Here is a 17,202-nt window from a genome sequence, read left to right on the forward strand (position 1 = left end):
TGATGTAAGTTTAGGTACTGTATTGCAGTAGTATGAATTATGTTATTAATCCCATATTAAGTCGGTGTCTTTTCTGTTTGATTCTTGCTATCTCTATATACTTATATTCATTTTAAGAACTACTTGTAGTTAAGGGTGTAATGGAGATTGTTTTTAACTCCCTCACATAGTATAAGCTGAGCAGAAATCATGTGGGGGATAGCAAGAATAAGATACAAAGTACATCATCATATTGAATTGGTTAAGTTTGATCAGATTGTTGATCTTCAAATTCTGATCTCTACTTTTCTTCTGGGCCAGTGCTCTGACCTGCTGTCCAAGTATGTAGGTGAGACTGAGAAGTCCTTGAACCGAGTGTTTGTGCGAGCCCAACAAGCTGCTCCAGCCTTGGTGTTCATGGATGAAGTGGACAGTCTGTGTGGAGACCGTGGGAGAACGGGGATGGGTGCAGGAGGGCCAGGCTTGGTGTCAGAGTTACTCACCTTGATGGCAAACTGTCATGGGGGTGTTATGGTGGTTGCATCCACTAATAGGCCACATGTTGTGGATGAGGTATGCATATCATTATACACCATGTTTCTTCTTTTTTACGAACAGTATCCTGTATGAGGAAGACCATAATAATTTGTGATATTATCTTTACAGAATTATTATTATTTTTTTTAGAACCCTTCTGTGAGGCAAGCTTTACTACTATAATACTGTATATTATCTCTACAAAGAATTTTTTTTTTCTTTTCTTTTACAACCACTTTTCCATATTGTGTCATTTGTTCATATATTTGGTGATTTCCTGACACTGATCATTGAAAGTATTGTACTGCCATGGTGAGTGATCGTATGTTTGGTAACCAGCCACCAATCATCACTCTTAGTCGAGAATTTTGTCACAATTACATGGAGACTGTGTCCAAGAAGAGACTCTTGCTTTATTGCAAGTCCCATTACTGTATACATCATAGATTTCATTTCCCAATCATTTCCAGCAGCTGATGGGAAGTAGTTAGTGATGTTTGGTGCATAGTTAAGCTTCCATCCTAAAATACTATTAAAAATCTTGAGCAGTAAGATATAATGGCCATCTGCATTGTGGGGTTTCCTCAAGAGAATGCTTGGCATTTAAGGAGTTAGGATGGTCAGTGACAGTGAAAAGGCATTACACTGGAACAGCTCACATGTACTGTATTTTTATAAATAAAGGAATTGTTTCCCTTCATTATTATCTTAATATTTCAGTGAATCATTACCCAGTACTGTATTTAATTGTTCCAAGTACTAGTATCATATCTCTCTTCCTGAAGGCATTACTGAGGCCTGGATTTCTGGAGCAAGTAATTCATGTGGATCTGCCAGACATGGAGAGCAGAAAAGAGATTTGGCAAGGACTGCTGAGAGGAGTCCCTACTGTAGGGGCACCACTGGATGACAGCAGGCTCAGTTGTGCCACTGCAGGATACTCAGGAGCTGAGGTGAGTTTTTTATTTTTATTTATTTATTTTTATCACTATTTTTTTAATAGATCCAGTTCTAAGCTTTTATGCATGCCAGCTTGTTGGAGCCATTATAAACAATACAATAACTGCTGTTCGAATCCATCTCCTTTTTTTTTAAGCGGCGAATGTTAGTTTGAGAGCTTGTTTTTTAGGCTTTGTAGGCCATCTGCTTTCCAACAGAACGTTTTCAAAAATGCATAGCAATCTGTTCTGTGATTGGTGACATTTCATACAGAACTTGGATAGAGATATCCCTAGACATACTGGTGACATTTCATACAGAACTTGGATAGGGATATCCCTGGACATACTGGTGACATTTCATACAGAACTTGGATAGGGATATCCCTGGCCATACTGTATATAAATCTCCATTTGCCTCGTGGGGCTTGAACCTTTGCAAGGCCGCCAATTGAACTGTGTCGTTCTTACTACAGTTACTGTACTTAATAAAGTGTATTAGGGAGCTTAAGGGATTTGATGCAAGATTTTTGTGTTTTTGGGTGTCTGCCCTTTCCTCTTCTCCATCCTTCTTTCCTTTCATCCTCGTCTGTCTTTCTTTCCTTCATTGTTTTCTCGTCCTTCTGCCTACAGGTGACTTTTTGCTCCCTCTACTGTCTTTCCTTCAATCCTTCCTCTTCCTTCTGCCTGTGGGTGACTCTACACTGAGTAACAAGCTACATGGTTTTATGTACACCAGGAAACCATTTACTACGCTGGATGGTAACCATGTAACCAAATTTTGGTGCCTGGTGGTTTAGTGGGTAATTATGGCGCTTCAATCAGATTGAGCCGGTGAAGGTTTATATCCAAGGGTTGGTTGGAGTTTATTGCTCATGTAATGCCACTAAGGGATGAGTGAGGCTGGTCACTCTCATCTTAAATGTCAGGACCAACTTGCCTAGCCCTGGGTTTCTACACTCCTCATGGAGCAATGTAGGATTGGTTGATGGATAGATGGATGGTTTCTAAAAATGTTGAGACAACAGTCTAGCCCTAGGCCCCTATGCATCTGTTGGGCCAGAAAGGGATTGGATGGTAGATAGATTATCATTATTGTTACAGTATTATTATTGTTGTTGTAGGTGAGAGTACCCATCCACTTGATGTAGTGCTTCTTTCAGGTGACTCCAAGTGGTAAACCAAATTATTTCCCGTAAACAAACATTTTCCCATGGTGCGTGGTAATCATATACCAAGGAGATGCTCCTTGTGCTAGTGAGTTAAGGTGCTCCAACCAGATGCAACCTATAAGACATTATATTCAAGAGGTGGGTCAGATTTATTGCTTGTGATACCATTTGGGGATAAGTAGCTGGTGACTTTTGCCCTAACTGTATGGACTTAACAGCTTAGCCTCAGACCCTATGTTCCAAGTGGGGCAGTAAGAGTGGATGATAGATTGGTATTTCATTAACATTAGTACTATTATCAGTATTGTACAGCACTGTAATTGTCATTACAGGGAATTTCCATTATCATTATTATTATTACTGCATCATCATCATTATAAAAAAAAAGAACAATCTGTAGGTCAGAACAGAGAGAGAGAGGACACTGTCGTGCTGAGGCCTGATTGATGATTATCCTAGTGATGATGATAACTAAAATGACAGTGATGCTGAAAATAATAATCTATCCATCCATCCATCATCTAATCTTATGTTGTCCCTTGAGGAGTGGAGGAGCCATGGGTTAGGGAAGTTGGTCCTGACATTTAAGATGAGAGTGACCAGCCTCACTCATCCCTAACTGGCATTACGTGAGCAATAAACCCCAACCACCCCTCGGATATAAACCAACACAAGCAGTCTGATTGGAGTGCCTTTATCCACTAGACCACCAGGCACCATAATTTGGTTATATGGCTACCACCCAGCATTGTATGCGATTTCCTGGCATACAGGAAACCATCTGGCATGTCACTCAGTGTAGTCACCCATAGGCAGAAGGAAGGGGAAAGAATGAAGGAAAGAATGACAGAGAAGGAGTGTAAAGCCACCTGTTGGCAGAAGGAAGTGGAAAGAATGAAGACAAGAAAGACGAAAGAGGAAGGAAGGATGTCGAGAGGAAAGGGCAGACACCCAAGGCAGTACTACTGCGAGTGAGTGGATGGTGAGCACCCCACCTACTTAATTATAATAATAATAATATAATGAGAGTTTGTTGCTAGACGGGTGCTTTACACCCACAGTAGTGGTGGAGGGATGCAAGCAGACAGTTCAGACTAGCAGTGACCATTGAGGGAGCAATAGAAAGGAGATAAAGATGGAACATTGCAAGGAAGAGACAGAGGTTAAACAGAGCCAGTAAGAGGAGGAGAGTTAATGAGACAAAAAGCCTTTGACTCCACCTTGCTGAGAAAAGCTGTTCGTGGAGAGCCTGCCCACATGTGAGAGTTGTTCTCTACGCAGGTGGATAAAACCTGTGTATAAAGTCAACAACTGTGCAGGGGTAAAGAAGGCATGGAGTTGGCTTAGCACACCTGATCGCAGGGAAGCAGATTTTACAAGAGAGGTAATATGATCTTCCCAAGATAATCTCGCAAAAATGAAACTCCCAGTATGTTTAAAGATGTTGCAGTATTGATTTGGAAATTGGTAAAAATTAGAGGATACTCCTGCATAATATTTTGTCAGGTTGAAAGATGTAAGAAGTGAGTTTTTGATGCATTAAAAATAATGAGATTACTTTACCCCAGTCAAAGATACGAGCTAAGTCAGATATTAGGTGTGCAATAGCTTCATCACATGTTTGTTGAAGTAACTGATAAGATGGATGCTACGGGAACTGAATGGAAAGATGAAAGGTGGAGTCATCAGCTTATGAGTGGATAGGGTTAGATGTACAGCTTAGAAGGTCATTGATGAATAAAAGGAAGGGAGTTGGTGATAGGACAGAGCCCTGAGGAACACCACAATTGATAGCCCTAGGAGAAAAGTGGTGGCTTTCTACAACAGCAGCTATAGAACAACCTGAGAGGAAGCTAGAGATGGATGCACAGATATAAGGATAGAAACCGTAAGAGGGCAGTTAGGAAATTGAAGGTTTATGCCAGATTCGACTGAAAACCTTTGAGATGTCAGGTGCAATTGCATTGTTTTCGCCAAAGTCCTGAAAGGAGGATGACCGGGAGTCTGAAAGGTAGATGAGAAGATTGCCAGTGGAACGTCCCTGGTGGAACCTCGAACATTTTTTGTCAAGAATAGACTTGAAAACTCTTGAAATACAAGATGTTAACACAATCGGGCGATAGTCGGATGGGAATGGTTGAATGAGACAGGCTGAAATAGAGCAAACTTCCAGCAAGAAGGAAAAGTACAAGTTGTTATATAGAGGTGAAAGAGTTTACCTTGGCAAGGTGTAAGCACAGAAATACAGTTCTTGAGGACAACAGGAGGGACCCTGTCAGGTCCATATACCTTGTTAGTATTGAGGCCAGTGATGGCAGAATATACATCAGTTGAAGAAATTTATAATGTCAGCCATGAGGAAGTCGGAGGGGTGAAGTGATGGAGGAACAGCACCGGAATGGTCTAAGGTGGAATTGGAGGAGAAAATCTGAGCTAAGAGTTTTTCTTTATCAGTAGAAGAAATAGCTACAGAGCCATCAGAGTGGAAAAGAGGAGGGAAGGATGAGGAGGTAAAATTGTTAAAAAGGATTTTGGCAAGCTGCCAGAAGGAACAGGAAGAATTTGAGTTGGAGAGTTCAGAATATTGTATTTAATACGAATATTTAGCAGAGCGAAGAACAGACCTAGCACGATTCCGAGCAGAAACATGAAAGAGATGAGATTTAGGGGTGGATTGGCTGTGGTACCGTTTGTTGGCCTTGTCTTTGTTGTGGACAGTATTAGAACAAGCATGATTAAACCAAGGTTAGTTTGCATTAGTCTAAGGACATGAGAAAGGAATGTATGGTTCTATGCCTGAGAGAATACAGTAATCTCTGTAATGCGCAAGGCACACTTAGACGGGTCTCAGCCTTGAAAGCAATAATAATTCCAGGGCAGGTCAAAGAAGTATTGCCTGAGGCCCTCCCAATCAGCAGCCCAAAAGTGCCACAACCGCTGCTTCTTGGAAGGGTCCATGGGCCTTGCAGGAGTGATAAGTTAAGGTGTTAAGGTTGTGATAGGAGAAGCCCAGCCAAGAGAAAAGAATAACAGCTTAAGCAGAAGAATTAGTTGTTAGGAAGAGGTCAGGTATGTTGAAACTCACTTCAAGGCAGTCAGGGATACAGGTAATGTGCTGTACATGCTGCTGTATGTCATTAAGGAGAGAAGAGATGTAGTCTTGTTCACTAGGTGGATCAGTGAAAGGAGAGGAGAGCCAAAGGTGGTGGTGAACCTTGAAGTCTCCTAGAATGGAGATTTCAGAGAAAGGAGAAATTGATAGAATGTGCTCCATCTTAGAAGTAAGATAGTCGAAGAATTTTTCACAATCGGTAGAATTAGGGGATGAATAAACAACACAGATATATTAAGTCAGAGAATGACAGGAAAGCCAAAGCCAGAGAGTAAAGAATTCAGAAGACTCAAGTTCAGGAACACGAGATCAAGATGTGTTGTTGCTTACATACGGTACAATACACACAAGAGCCACCTTTGGCATTGAAATGAGTATAGAGAAAGTAAGAGGATACAGGGAAGGGTTTGCTATCAGTCACCTCAGACAGTTGATTCCTGTGAGGAAGTGAAGCTGTTTTAGAGGAGAGGTGTAGTTCAGCAGAAAGTCAGAGGAAAGTTTGAAAATGTTGCAGACAGTGGTTCCAGGCATCTTGCTAGGTTGTCACTGGGAGAATGGCAGATAGTGGGAGCTTTGAGGTCCCTCCCCCTGGACTCAGAAGAGATGCTTTTTTTTTTTTTTTTCCTGCATAGGAAGTGTTGAATGTAATGTGCATGTAGTTTGGTGTTGATAGGGGAACTTGTATTGGAGAGCATGCTGGCCTAATCTGTGTTACTGAAACACTGAAAAGGTTCAGCAAAGGGAGATGGTCAGAAGCTAGTCCAGAGGGCTGATGAAATGGGAGCTCCAGCTCTTCTTATCATCAGCTTTCCATCCACCTTGGGAGTGCTGCCCTGCATGACTGGTGCTACAGTCTACTTCCTCTACTGTACAGTACTGTGTCTGGTTTTAGCCAGGGTAAATACTGTTACATCTGAGCATTGCTATCCCAGTACAGTACAAGGGATGTTTCCTAAACTGAATACAATTGAGTAGGGTAGCTATAATGAAATGAAATAAAAGAAATCATCATCCTGAAGAAGTTAAATAAGATAATTTCTAGTCCTCTTGATTATGAAAGGCCTGTTGATGTTGAAGAAAATAGTTTGGCTATAGTTGAATACAGTAATAAAAAATTTGGGTTTCTGACCCACTCTTGTGCCTTGTTGAGTCACAGTTTTGGATGTTTGGGGAATACATAGTAAAATTATAGTTCGAGGCATATGAACAGCCATATGATGAGAAATGTTAGTTACTTGTGATATGGCAATAATAGATTCACTGTTTGAAGTACAGTACTATGGATGCAAGCTGTCATCTGAAATGCAGTATGAATATTTTCCACAGATCTCGGCCATTTACCAGGAGGCAGCACACTCAGTCATCTCTCAGCTCATCTCTAGTCAAGATGATCAGAATGCTCTCTTGACTTCTGCCACTCAGCAGGATAAACATCCTGTCATCACAAGTCCCACCACACAAAACAACAAATCCACCATCTCATCCTCCACTACATGCCAGCCTTCCATTTTTTTTTCTTCCACACACGACAGCCAATCTCTCTCTCTGAATTCTGCTATACACCAACCTTCTGTCCCATCCCAACCCTTTATCCATGCATCAACCACACAGCAGGAAGAGCAGCCACTTGTTGCTATTTCTGAAGAACTTCTCTTGCGAACTATACAGGCCAACCCACCTCGCACCCCTGCGTCTCTGCTCAAGTCCATATCAGCGTTCAGAAAGCAAAGAAATGGGGCTCAGCAAACTGAGGTATCACAGAGATGATCATTATGTACTATATATAATCATCATCATCATAATCTAATTTAACATTTATAAGAGGTGGAAAGATCCAGAGCACAGTTCCTTGATCTCAGAAGAAATCCTGGAATATGGTTTCCCTCCTTACCCTGTCATAAGAGGTATGAGGCTGTTTGCAAAACATATGAAGGGCAGTGGAGTTGGCACATCCTTATGTCCAAGAAGAAAGTGGGTATGTATTTCCAGCCTTTCACTCTCACATTTTTGAATAGCTTTTTATTCAGGAAATATTCAGGCACTAACCGTACTCCCTTATCAACTGCACCACCAACATTCTTCGTTTGTCGTCATCATCGTTACCTAATTTCTAATATTATAGCAGTAAGATAAGGAATAACTGGTTGGTTAATTACAATAAATGTGAGCAGTATTAGCTGCGTAGTTATTTTAGCTACCCAAGCTTCAAGTATCAATAAAACTGTCAGAGTGTGAGTACCAAATGTACTCACAATCCCATCAACAGTACTCTACAGTATTGATGTAATGACAGGGTTAGCATGATCACAGTTGAACTTTTTTAAGCAAGTGATTTTAACTGGTAGGGAGTGACACCCTCTCTCCTCACTCTTGACGTAGTACTGCATTCAGGTTCCTCTGCAGTACTGTATGGCAAGCCAAAAGGTTTCCTGTAAACCAGGAAACTATTTACTGTACTACATTGGGTGGTAGGCATATTACTGTACCAAATGATGCCTGGTGGTTTATTGGCTGAAAGTGCTTCAGCCAAATGGAGCCTGTAAGGATTTATTTCTTAGGAGCAGGTTAAATCTTGTGCAAAGTTATAGGTCGAGGTGCCGAAAATTATATAATCCTGCTTCACAGGATTGATACAGGCGCAGGTTGATCTTAAGAGAGTTTATAAATACGATTCCAATAGCCTTCAGTGCCCACGAGAATTCAGTCCTTTGTGAGACCAGTCCGGGACCATAGTCGTAAAAGAACTTGACCATTTTCTATGACAGACTAGTGCTACAGCAGTTTATTGTTATCAGGAATAATATTTCTTTGTTGTATTTTTCACCTTTGTGTTAATTCTGGTATGGTTTGATATATATAGTACGCACTTAAACGAGTATGAACAACTGTTCTTGATCACAACCGAAGTTCAAGAATGTTTTTGGATACGGACTCCGATCTGAATGGTGTAGCATTCTCCTCACAGTCATGGGTGGCTGAAAAAGGGAGGGAATATGGCTGCTTCCGAGCCTTGCAGCATTACGAAGGAATACAAAGGAAAACAAACAGCAACATACCTTATGGTCCTTTCAAGGCTGCTTGTTACAGAGTAGACTATGACCATGGGATCTTATTCTACATACTGTACTGAAGGATAAGGATAGGAAAACAAGAAGACTTCCCCCACCTCCAAACCCTCCAGTTAAAACTGGCACGAAAAAAAAGAGAAAGACCACTTTGCAGCATGGGAAAACTGACATGGAAATTTCATAGGAAAGACTGATAGGGAAAAGTTACATTCTGTAATACTTTATAAGCTACTTATTTGAATAATCTGAAAGAGAAAGTAATAACCAAATAAGTAGTCAAATAAATGAACAACTAAGGTATGACATTATGTACGGGTACGTTGAGTTAATGGGATGTCTCTAGACACAGTGTGGAAATTGCAGTGCGGATGTTCATGAGTGGTGTGACAGCCTTGTCTGGTGCATTTAAGGTAGGCAGCAGTCAGTCAGGCCCCAGCTCTGTTCACTCCACTGAGACATGGAACTTACCCATGTGGGACAAGTACAGAAGTCACCTCCTAAAGCAGTGACACATATACATTAAAAACAATCCTGATGGTGGTCACTTAACTAACAGGGACTATCAGTGATCCACAGCCCATCACATGTCGAAAGTAAAAGTAGTGACCGTTAACTCAGGGCTATCATTTGCATGATCACTGTTACCTATGATTAAGGGCCCGATTATTGGAGGTAGTACCTTTTTTCGTCTTATGTAACTGAAAAGTTGTTTGGGATTTCATTTACTGATGCGGGCAGTATGTGCCTCAAGGTTTTTCTTACTGCTTTTAATTACTGTAATTGTTTGGATTTATTTCGAAGAGCAGCATATTTACCTTATCCCTTTGACTCGTTGTGGTATTATAATTTTTGTAGGCAATATTTTTTGCTACCAGACAGTGTTTAATACCAGAGTTCCACCATTTGGGTTAATTTTGGCAGGCCTTCTGTTGCACAATGGAATACATAACCAGACTGCATTGTTGAGAGTTTCAGTAAAAAATTTCCATACGTCATTGATATCTAATGTTTCGACAATGGGATGCCAGTCACCTGCACCTACAATTGCCCTTAACTGATTAAAATTTGCCCTCCTATAGGCAGGCACTTTCTTACAGCTGGCCCTAACATTGTCTTCTCAGAATTTAATGTTGAATGTAACCATGCAGTGATCACTTGTATTGTACTAAGTTCTTCTACAATAATGTTACTCACTAAATTTTCTGATGTGACTGAGACAAGATCAAGGATGTTAGCTCCACTTGTCGGATAATTTACAGACTGATACTGTACAGTGAACTTTCCTGCAAGTTCGTATATAGATCTGACTCTGTGTGCGAGGTTAGGGTTTCTCCCCATTTAGGAACTGGTAAATTAAAATCACCAGGTATTATGGTGCTTTGCATACAAGAGATTTCGGCAGCTTGATTATAGATTTCACTGTCGATGTTGAATGGCTGACCGGATGGACAGTAAATCACCCCAAGTGTGACTTTATGACAAAGCTTGTTTCTAAGCTGAATGTAAATACAATAGTGTCATTCAATATATGGCTTTGTAATTATGACTGGATGAAATCCAGATATAATATATAACAGCACACTGCCCTCTGCTCTGCTCTTCCTTTCACTATTGAAAATGTGATATCCTGGTAAATTAAACTCTACAAGAAAATCTCTTTGCTCAGTATCTAGCCACAATTCTCTTATGCCAATTACATCATAATCTTCAGTTTAGGCAAAGGCCCCTAAATTGGAAAATGTATTACACATGCTATTGCACAAAAGTAATTCCATCATGTACAGTGTTTGTGATAAGTGGGTGCATAAGTGATGTAGTGGTATTAGAGGCAGACTGTGAGATAATCTGATTTCATGTGTGCTGTGTGTCAGGGAGAGCATGTCGATATTGCCAAGCGTGAAAGGATTGAACTTGCTGGTGAGTTTCTTGAGTGTGTTGGAAGAGTTTTGTTATTTGGGAGACATGTGCAGGAGGCGGGGCAGGAGCTAGCTCTGCGGCTAGAGTGAGGAGTGGTTGGAAGAAGTTCAGGGAGCTGTTGCCTCTCCTGACATTGAGAGGGCTCTCCCTCCATGCTAAGGGATCTTTGTATGCGGCATGTGTTAGGAGTGTAATGCTGTATGGTAGTGAGACCTGAGCAGTAAAGGAGGAGGATATTTGCCGGCTCAAATGAACAGAAATGACAATGATTAGATGGATGTGCAGTGCATCCTGGAGTGCTGGGCCTGGAGGGACTAACTTTGTGATGGAAGAGTTGCGAGGTAGAATGGGACTGGAGTGTATTGGTGTTATGATGAGGAGAGGTAGATTGAGATGGTTTGGGCATATGGAGAGGATGGAGGATGATAATTGGGTACAGACAGTGAGAAGTATTAAATCTGGGGGTAGGGTAGTGAGAGCTAGACTGAAAAAGACCTGGGACAAGGTCAGTGAGTGTAACCTCAGGGTTAAAGGACTAAATAGGGAAGCTGCCAGAGATCGAGCAGCATGGAGAGCTGCCTTTAGGTGACTAAGGCCGACGCATACAAGCATGTTGGAGCCTTCAAAAATGGAAACGAAAAAGAATCTACATGCATTCACCAGAAGAGCTTTAATGTGTTTATGAAGGTGGGAGCCTCCATTACATACTGACTAATCGGATCACATGATGTCTATGTTCGCCTACCGCGATGCCTGTTTTTTTCGACAGAAAAACTTACTGCATCACTAAGCAAATGACTAAGACAGGCAGAACCAATGGCATTCAGGTGTAGTCCATCATTCGCAAATAGTGTTTGCTGCTTATAAAACTGGTTCCATGTGTTGATGAATTACTGGACTGTACTGTACATTCCCTCGCTCCTTTCCTCCTCCTCTCCCACTCTCCTTTCCCACTCTAGCTTCTTCTTCATCCCCTTAGCACCTTCCAGTCTTCATTTCTTCTTTTCTTTTTCCTTCCCTCTGTCTGCCTGTCTGTGTGTCTTTCTTTTCTTCCTTCCTTTAGTTTCTCCTTCCCATTTTTTTTCCTTCCATCCTTTTTATCTGTCTCTGTTTCCTTCCTGCTTTTCATCCTGTCTTCCCTCATTTCTTCCACCCTTTCATTCTTTTCTCCCACCCTTTTATTCTTTCCTTCTTTCTCCCACCCTGTTTTCTTCCATCCATATTTTAGTCTCCTGTCATTCTCTGTTGTTTCTCCTCTTTTACCATCAGTTTTCTCGCTCATTCCTTTTAAATTTCATCTTAAAATCTTTCTTTTTTCATACTTTCCCTCAGCCATCTTTTTATCTTTCCATCCATCCAACCACCTTTCCTTACCTCTTTCCTTCCATATCCTCTTCCAGCGTCATTCTAAACCCTCCTTCCTTCTATACTCATGTTATATTTTCTAACTTCGATTTCATCCTCTCCTCCTTCTTTCTTGTCTTCCATCCATTCTTCATCCTTCCTCATTCTTCTTTTTCCAGCTTCATCTTAAATCTTCTGTTTCTCTCTTCTGTTCTCTTTTTTCTTGTTTCCTGTCTATTCTTCTTCCTTTATCCTTTTTTTTCCAACCTCATCTTAAATTTTTCTTTTCTTTTTTCCATACTCTCTTCTTTCTTCCTCTTTTCTTCTCATTCTTCTTGGTGGCTGGAAACTATAGTTACGTATGTGTGCTACCACTTCTTTCAGCATTGCAGTCCTCTCGCTCCCTTCATTTTGTCATTCTTTCCTCTTTCTTTTTCTTCTCTATTTCTTTCCTCCGTTGTGTCTCCCATATTTGTTCTTTCTAACTTATTTTCCCTTTTTATTGTCTGTTATTTCTGTCTTATCTCTCTTTTTGTTTTTCATTCTGTCTGTCTACCTTCCATCCTCCAGGCTGAGGCTGTCTTCTGAATGCATTTTTTTTTTTTTTTTTCCCGTATTTGGGCAAAATTCTTCCAATAGTTACTGAGGTCGGATCATAGATGTGTGAAGTAGCAGAGGGTAGCTAAGGATGGGAGTGTGATATGGGACCGCTGACAAGTCTCTCCGCCCGTTGTGTGATGTCATTTTGCGTCGTGTGAAAAGGCAGAGAGTAGATAAGGAGAGGGATGTGAGGCGCTAAGAAGTCTGCCCCTAGTGGGATTCAATCCTGTTTCGTGTGAAGTGTCATTTATGCTGACATTGGGTAGCTAAGAGTGGAAATGTGTAAGGGCTTTGCTGAAAAGTGCACGTTTGATGTTGGATTCTATTATGTGTCGTGTAAAGTGGCAACTGAAATTAATTGAAAAAGTTTATTGACAATGTTACAGTCAAAAGGACGAGGAAGTTCATTTTTCTTTTCTCACCCTGTACCGTGTTGGCCACTCTGGAGGGGTTCTCATCAGTTAATTTACCAAGATAAAGTAACGTGAAACTTTTTAACTGCTATAATATATTTGATATAATCCTTATAAGAATTAATCGAAACTAGGCAAGCAGTGCATACATCAAGGAACAGGTATGTGAAAGGTGAGAACGGAGAGTGGAACCTAAAGGAAAGGTGAGGAGGACTGGTATATAGTGACTGTCACCTGCCCCTGTACGTCACTCTGGGCACCCCCAGTCGTCTCACTCTCACCACTCTTCCTCCCATCACATCAACCTCACCACGCATCCGTATTTATAATGCTTTATCACTGGCTAGTGTATTATTCTTCATTATATAGGAATAATTTTGTTATGCTAGGTGTTTTTAGGTCGACTTCTCGTCCTAAGAACACTAGCTACTGAGCCGTGGTTCTCTTTCTAGACCGGAACTAGAATACACAACAAGAGGACACTGTCAGGCAGACAGACCTTAGCATGGGTTGCTGGGGGCTGGGCTGCTTACAATTGACGGCCGGACGTGGGAGGTAGCTCGTTGGGCGTGCCTTCCCGTAGGAGGCATGGGACTACTGCCAGGGGTGACGTTTTCTGGATGGGGCTGCTGGTTGGTGTGGAGGGAGGCCCTTTCCGGGTGGGGCCTCGACCTCTAAGGTGGCCCTCAGGACTGGGGCTGAACAGGGCCAACAGGTGTGCTTGCCTCCGCCTGCTCATGGAGGAGGGTCGTCTGCGGGTGAGGCTGGGGAGGTCCCGCCCCGGGGTCCTGGGGGTGCCCCTTGGTGTCTGGGGGCTGCGGTCTCCGCCGGGTTGGTTCGCTATCAGAAGCTGTCTGCGGCGTCCCGTCCTCGCGGAGTCTGTCAGTGTCGGGCGTCGTCCAGGGGCGGCCTGCAGGGCGTGGATCCCCGGATTTTCGATGGACCCTCGCCACAACTCCTTTAATTGCAACTCCTCTGGGGAACTGCAGGAGAGAGAAGTGTCCCACTTGGCCTCTGGATGGGTGGTGGGCCCAGCCAGGGACCAACCCGGTGCGTACAGTGACCGTCACCGCGGGTCGACGAGCCCTAGAGACTGTACGTACAGTGGCCATCACTTCCTACCCGGTGCGTACAGTGGCTGTCACCGTGGGGCTGCCCCCTAAGGAGGTGGCAGACGAAGGGCGTACATCTCCCTTCCAACCCGGTGCATGCAGTGATCGTCACTTCCTGCCTGGTGCGTACAGTGGCTGTTACCGCGGGGCTGGTTCCAGGGGTGGCTGCAGTCGACGTGCGTACAGTGGCTGTCACCGCGGGGCTGCAGGGGGTAACAGCTGAAGGGCGTACAGTGGCCGTCCCTTCCCCAGTGCGTACAGTGGCCTCCACTACGGTATTGCTTGGAACTGTGCTGAGACGAGTCCCACCCCGATCCTGGTGAGGGCTGGCCCGGCTGTGATGTAGTTAGCCGGGACTGCTTTCCTGCTGGTGGACGTGGAGAGAGGAAGAGGGGCGCAGGGTCGTGGTGCACCTAGGCACATCTCGCTTGGGCCTGTCGCTTTCTCCATACGCCTACCTGGGGTTTCCTCCTGGGATGGGTGTGGGGCCGTGGGTCCTTCCTGGGGAATGTGTTGCGACACCCCTCCCTAGGTTTCCCGTGGGGGCGGGCACCTCAGATTTAATAATACATCTTCATACTTAAGGGAAGTGGTAGAGGGAAGCTAAGGATGGGGATGTGAGGCACTTGCTAAAACGTCCCTGCCTATAGTGGGATTCGATTCTGTGTCCTGTGAAACAGCAGAAGACAGTTAAGGTAAGTTACGAATATGTGAAAGAGAGTAGCTGAAGAGTCCATATCTTAGTGAGATTCAATTCTGTGGTATTCGATTCTGCGTCGTGTGAAGTGGCAGAGGGTCGATAACTGTGGGTATGTGAGAAGGGCATGGTGAGAAATCCCTACCGTAGTGGGATTTGATTCTAAGTAACCCGGCCCTCACACCTGGAACAGCTGAGCAGTCGTCCACTTTCACCGAGATGGAGGTCAGCTTTTTTACACCTGCAGACTGGCCTGCCGGGCGTAGGAATAAGACGGTCACACGAAAGTGAAAGCAAAAAGTTGGTTTTGTTCTGAGAGGAATTGAAGACTGCGTAACACTTCTTCCTTATCGATTTATCATTCTCGTTATTAGGGACTTAATCTATGTGGCATTGGAGATTGCGTTACATTTCTTCCTGCGATCTGTTCTTCAGGGTGTGGCACTGTAGACATCGTAACACTTTTTCTTAGCGGTTTGGTCTCTCATTCCACTTCAATATGGTCTTGTATGCTGGCGATGCAAACTAAAGGAAAACGATACAGATAACGTACAGCAGAATATTATGGTGTAATATGCAAAACATATCGGTAAGGATGAAGTGCATCGAAGCCTCATGTCCCTCCGAGAATATGGCCCTAATCCTTTGACTGCTAGGAATTTCTCTTGATTGAACAGAATCATCTAAGTCTAAACATATAATTCCTAGGTGGATCAGTGGCAGGTAAAAGTTATTCGATAGCTTTTAAATCCTCTGACATCTTGAACTTCTCTCAGTTCATCAAAATCTTTAAGCCTTAACTTGAATAAAATAAATTACCCAAGTGTATGTGTACAAAGTCACATTCTCGCCGGGTAAGGAAGCTCCCTAGCTACCACCTCTTCTTCAACGATTTATTTTTGGTTATGGCTGGTTAATATTTTTTGTGTGCTTTATTTGTGCAAAGTATGGCGATATTGGAAGGATTTATGTAACACAAGAAGACAGTAAGGTGTAATAATCAAAATAAATCGCGTAGGAAAAGATGTGAGGGAGCTTCATCAACCAACGAGAATACGGGCCGAAGACACTTGTGAATGGATAGTTATCCATATTATCAAGCTTCCGAGAACAGCTTATTCAAAAGGTCCTCTTTGGCAAGACTTTAACTTTTATCCTACATTTTTTTACTTTTTTTTTTTTTTTTTTTCTGGAACTCAAGACTCAGAAATTGAATATCAGTATTAATTACTGAAAAAGAGAATTGTTGCAGCCTTCTCGGCGACGTATTTTACTCTGATTTCTAACCCAGGACTACATGTAACTCCATTAACCTCTACAGTACAATGACCATTTCTCAGTTTATCCTTGCTGTTATACACTGTCACGAATCATTATTCTCATTGGCACCGAAATTTCATAACACCTCTTCCTGAGCGTTTTTTTTTTTTTTTTTTTTTTTTAAATGTAAATAATGGAAATTAAAGTGACGAAGTTGTTTGGCCCCAGCCTAATCAAAACGTAAACCCCGCCTGCTGGATGAAACTGCCCCTCTTCCTGTAATGCACCGTCCTCCTTTTGTGGGATAGGGGGGGAACTGAGGGACGTTTGTGTTATATTAGTTCCGCCACGTTAAGGTGCCCATCTTCGGTACCTTTAAAATATATAAATGACATTCAAAGCAATATTAAGACGTAATGTGCAAAATAAATCACGTTGGAAGATGTGCTTTTTTGTATTTTTTGGTAGCTGTTTTCCGGGGAGGGGCACTCAACACTCCGCCAACCCACTTGTCACGTAGGGAACACACGTTGGTTGGTTATAACGTTACCATCCAGCGTTGTAAATGATTTCCCAGATTACAGGAAATCGTTTGGCTTGCCACTCAGTGTGGAGCTACTAAAACAGATTCCCTCCATACTGAGTGGATGGATGAGTGGATCGGCAGTGAAATGGCGGGGGACCGGGTGACATGGACTCGATTTGTTTGTGCCCATTCCTTACGGGATTAAGGTGTTTGGTACTAGAAAGAGAGACAGGAAGTAGTTCCTTCTTCCTAGCATTAAAAAAAAAAAATTACCTGGAGTTAGATGTATAGGTAAACAGAAAGGAAGACAGGTATAGACAGACAGTTAGATATAGGTAGATAGAAACAGACAGACAGATAGCTAGAGAGAGAGGTAGGTAGGTAGGTGGGTGGATAGACAGACAGATAAATAGGTAGGTTGGTGGTGGGTGGGTGGATGGGCATACTGTTTTGACTTTACAAACTGTTAATACCAGAGTCAAAAGGGATTTGTGGGTTTACATTGTCAACGTTCTTAAATCCTTGCT

At 42.6% G+C, this 17,202-nt stretch overlaps 1 protein-coding gene across 1 annotated transcript in view; it reads left to right on the forward strand.

Annotated features, from left to right (window-relative positions):
• The first annotated feature begins 471 nt into the window (after nt 1–471).
• The window catches only part of LOC145405845 (organic cation transporter protein-like), a 40,169-nt gene continuing 23,438 nt past the window's right edge, over nt 472–17,202 (forward strand). Inside the window, exons 1-2 of the mRNA XM_080277093.1 lie at nt 472–552; nt 1,302–1,469. Coding sequence (XP_080133219.1) covers nt 1,423–1,469 — 47 coding nt within the window. The 5' untranslated portion in view covers nt 472–552; nt 1,302–1,422. The remainder of the gene's footprint in view (nt 553–1,301; nt 1,470–17,202) is intronic.

This window comes from Coenobita brevimanus, chromosome 68 (genome assembly GCF_032717465.1).
Source record: "Coenobita brevimanus isolate Jiangsu-jjx chromosome 68, ASM3271746v2, whole genome shotgun sequence".
Lineage (NCBI taxonomy): Eukaryota > Metazoa > Arthropoda > Malacostraca > Decapoda > Coenobitidae > Coenobita > Coenobita brevimanus.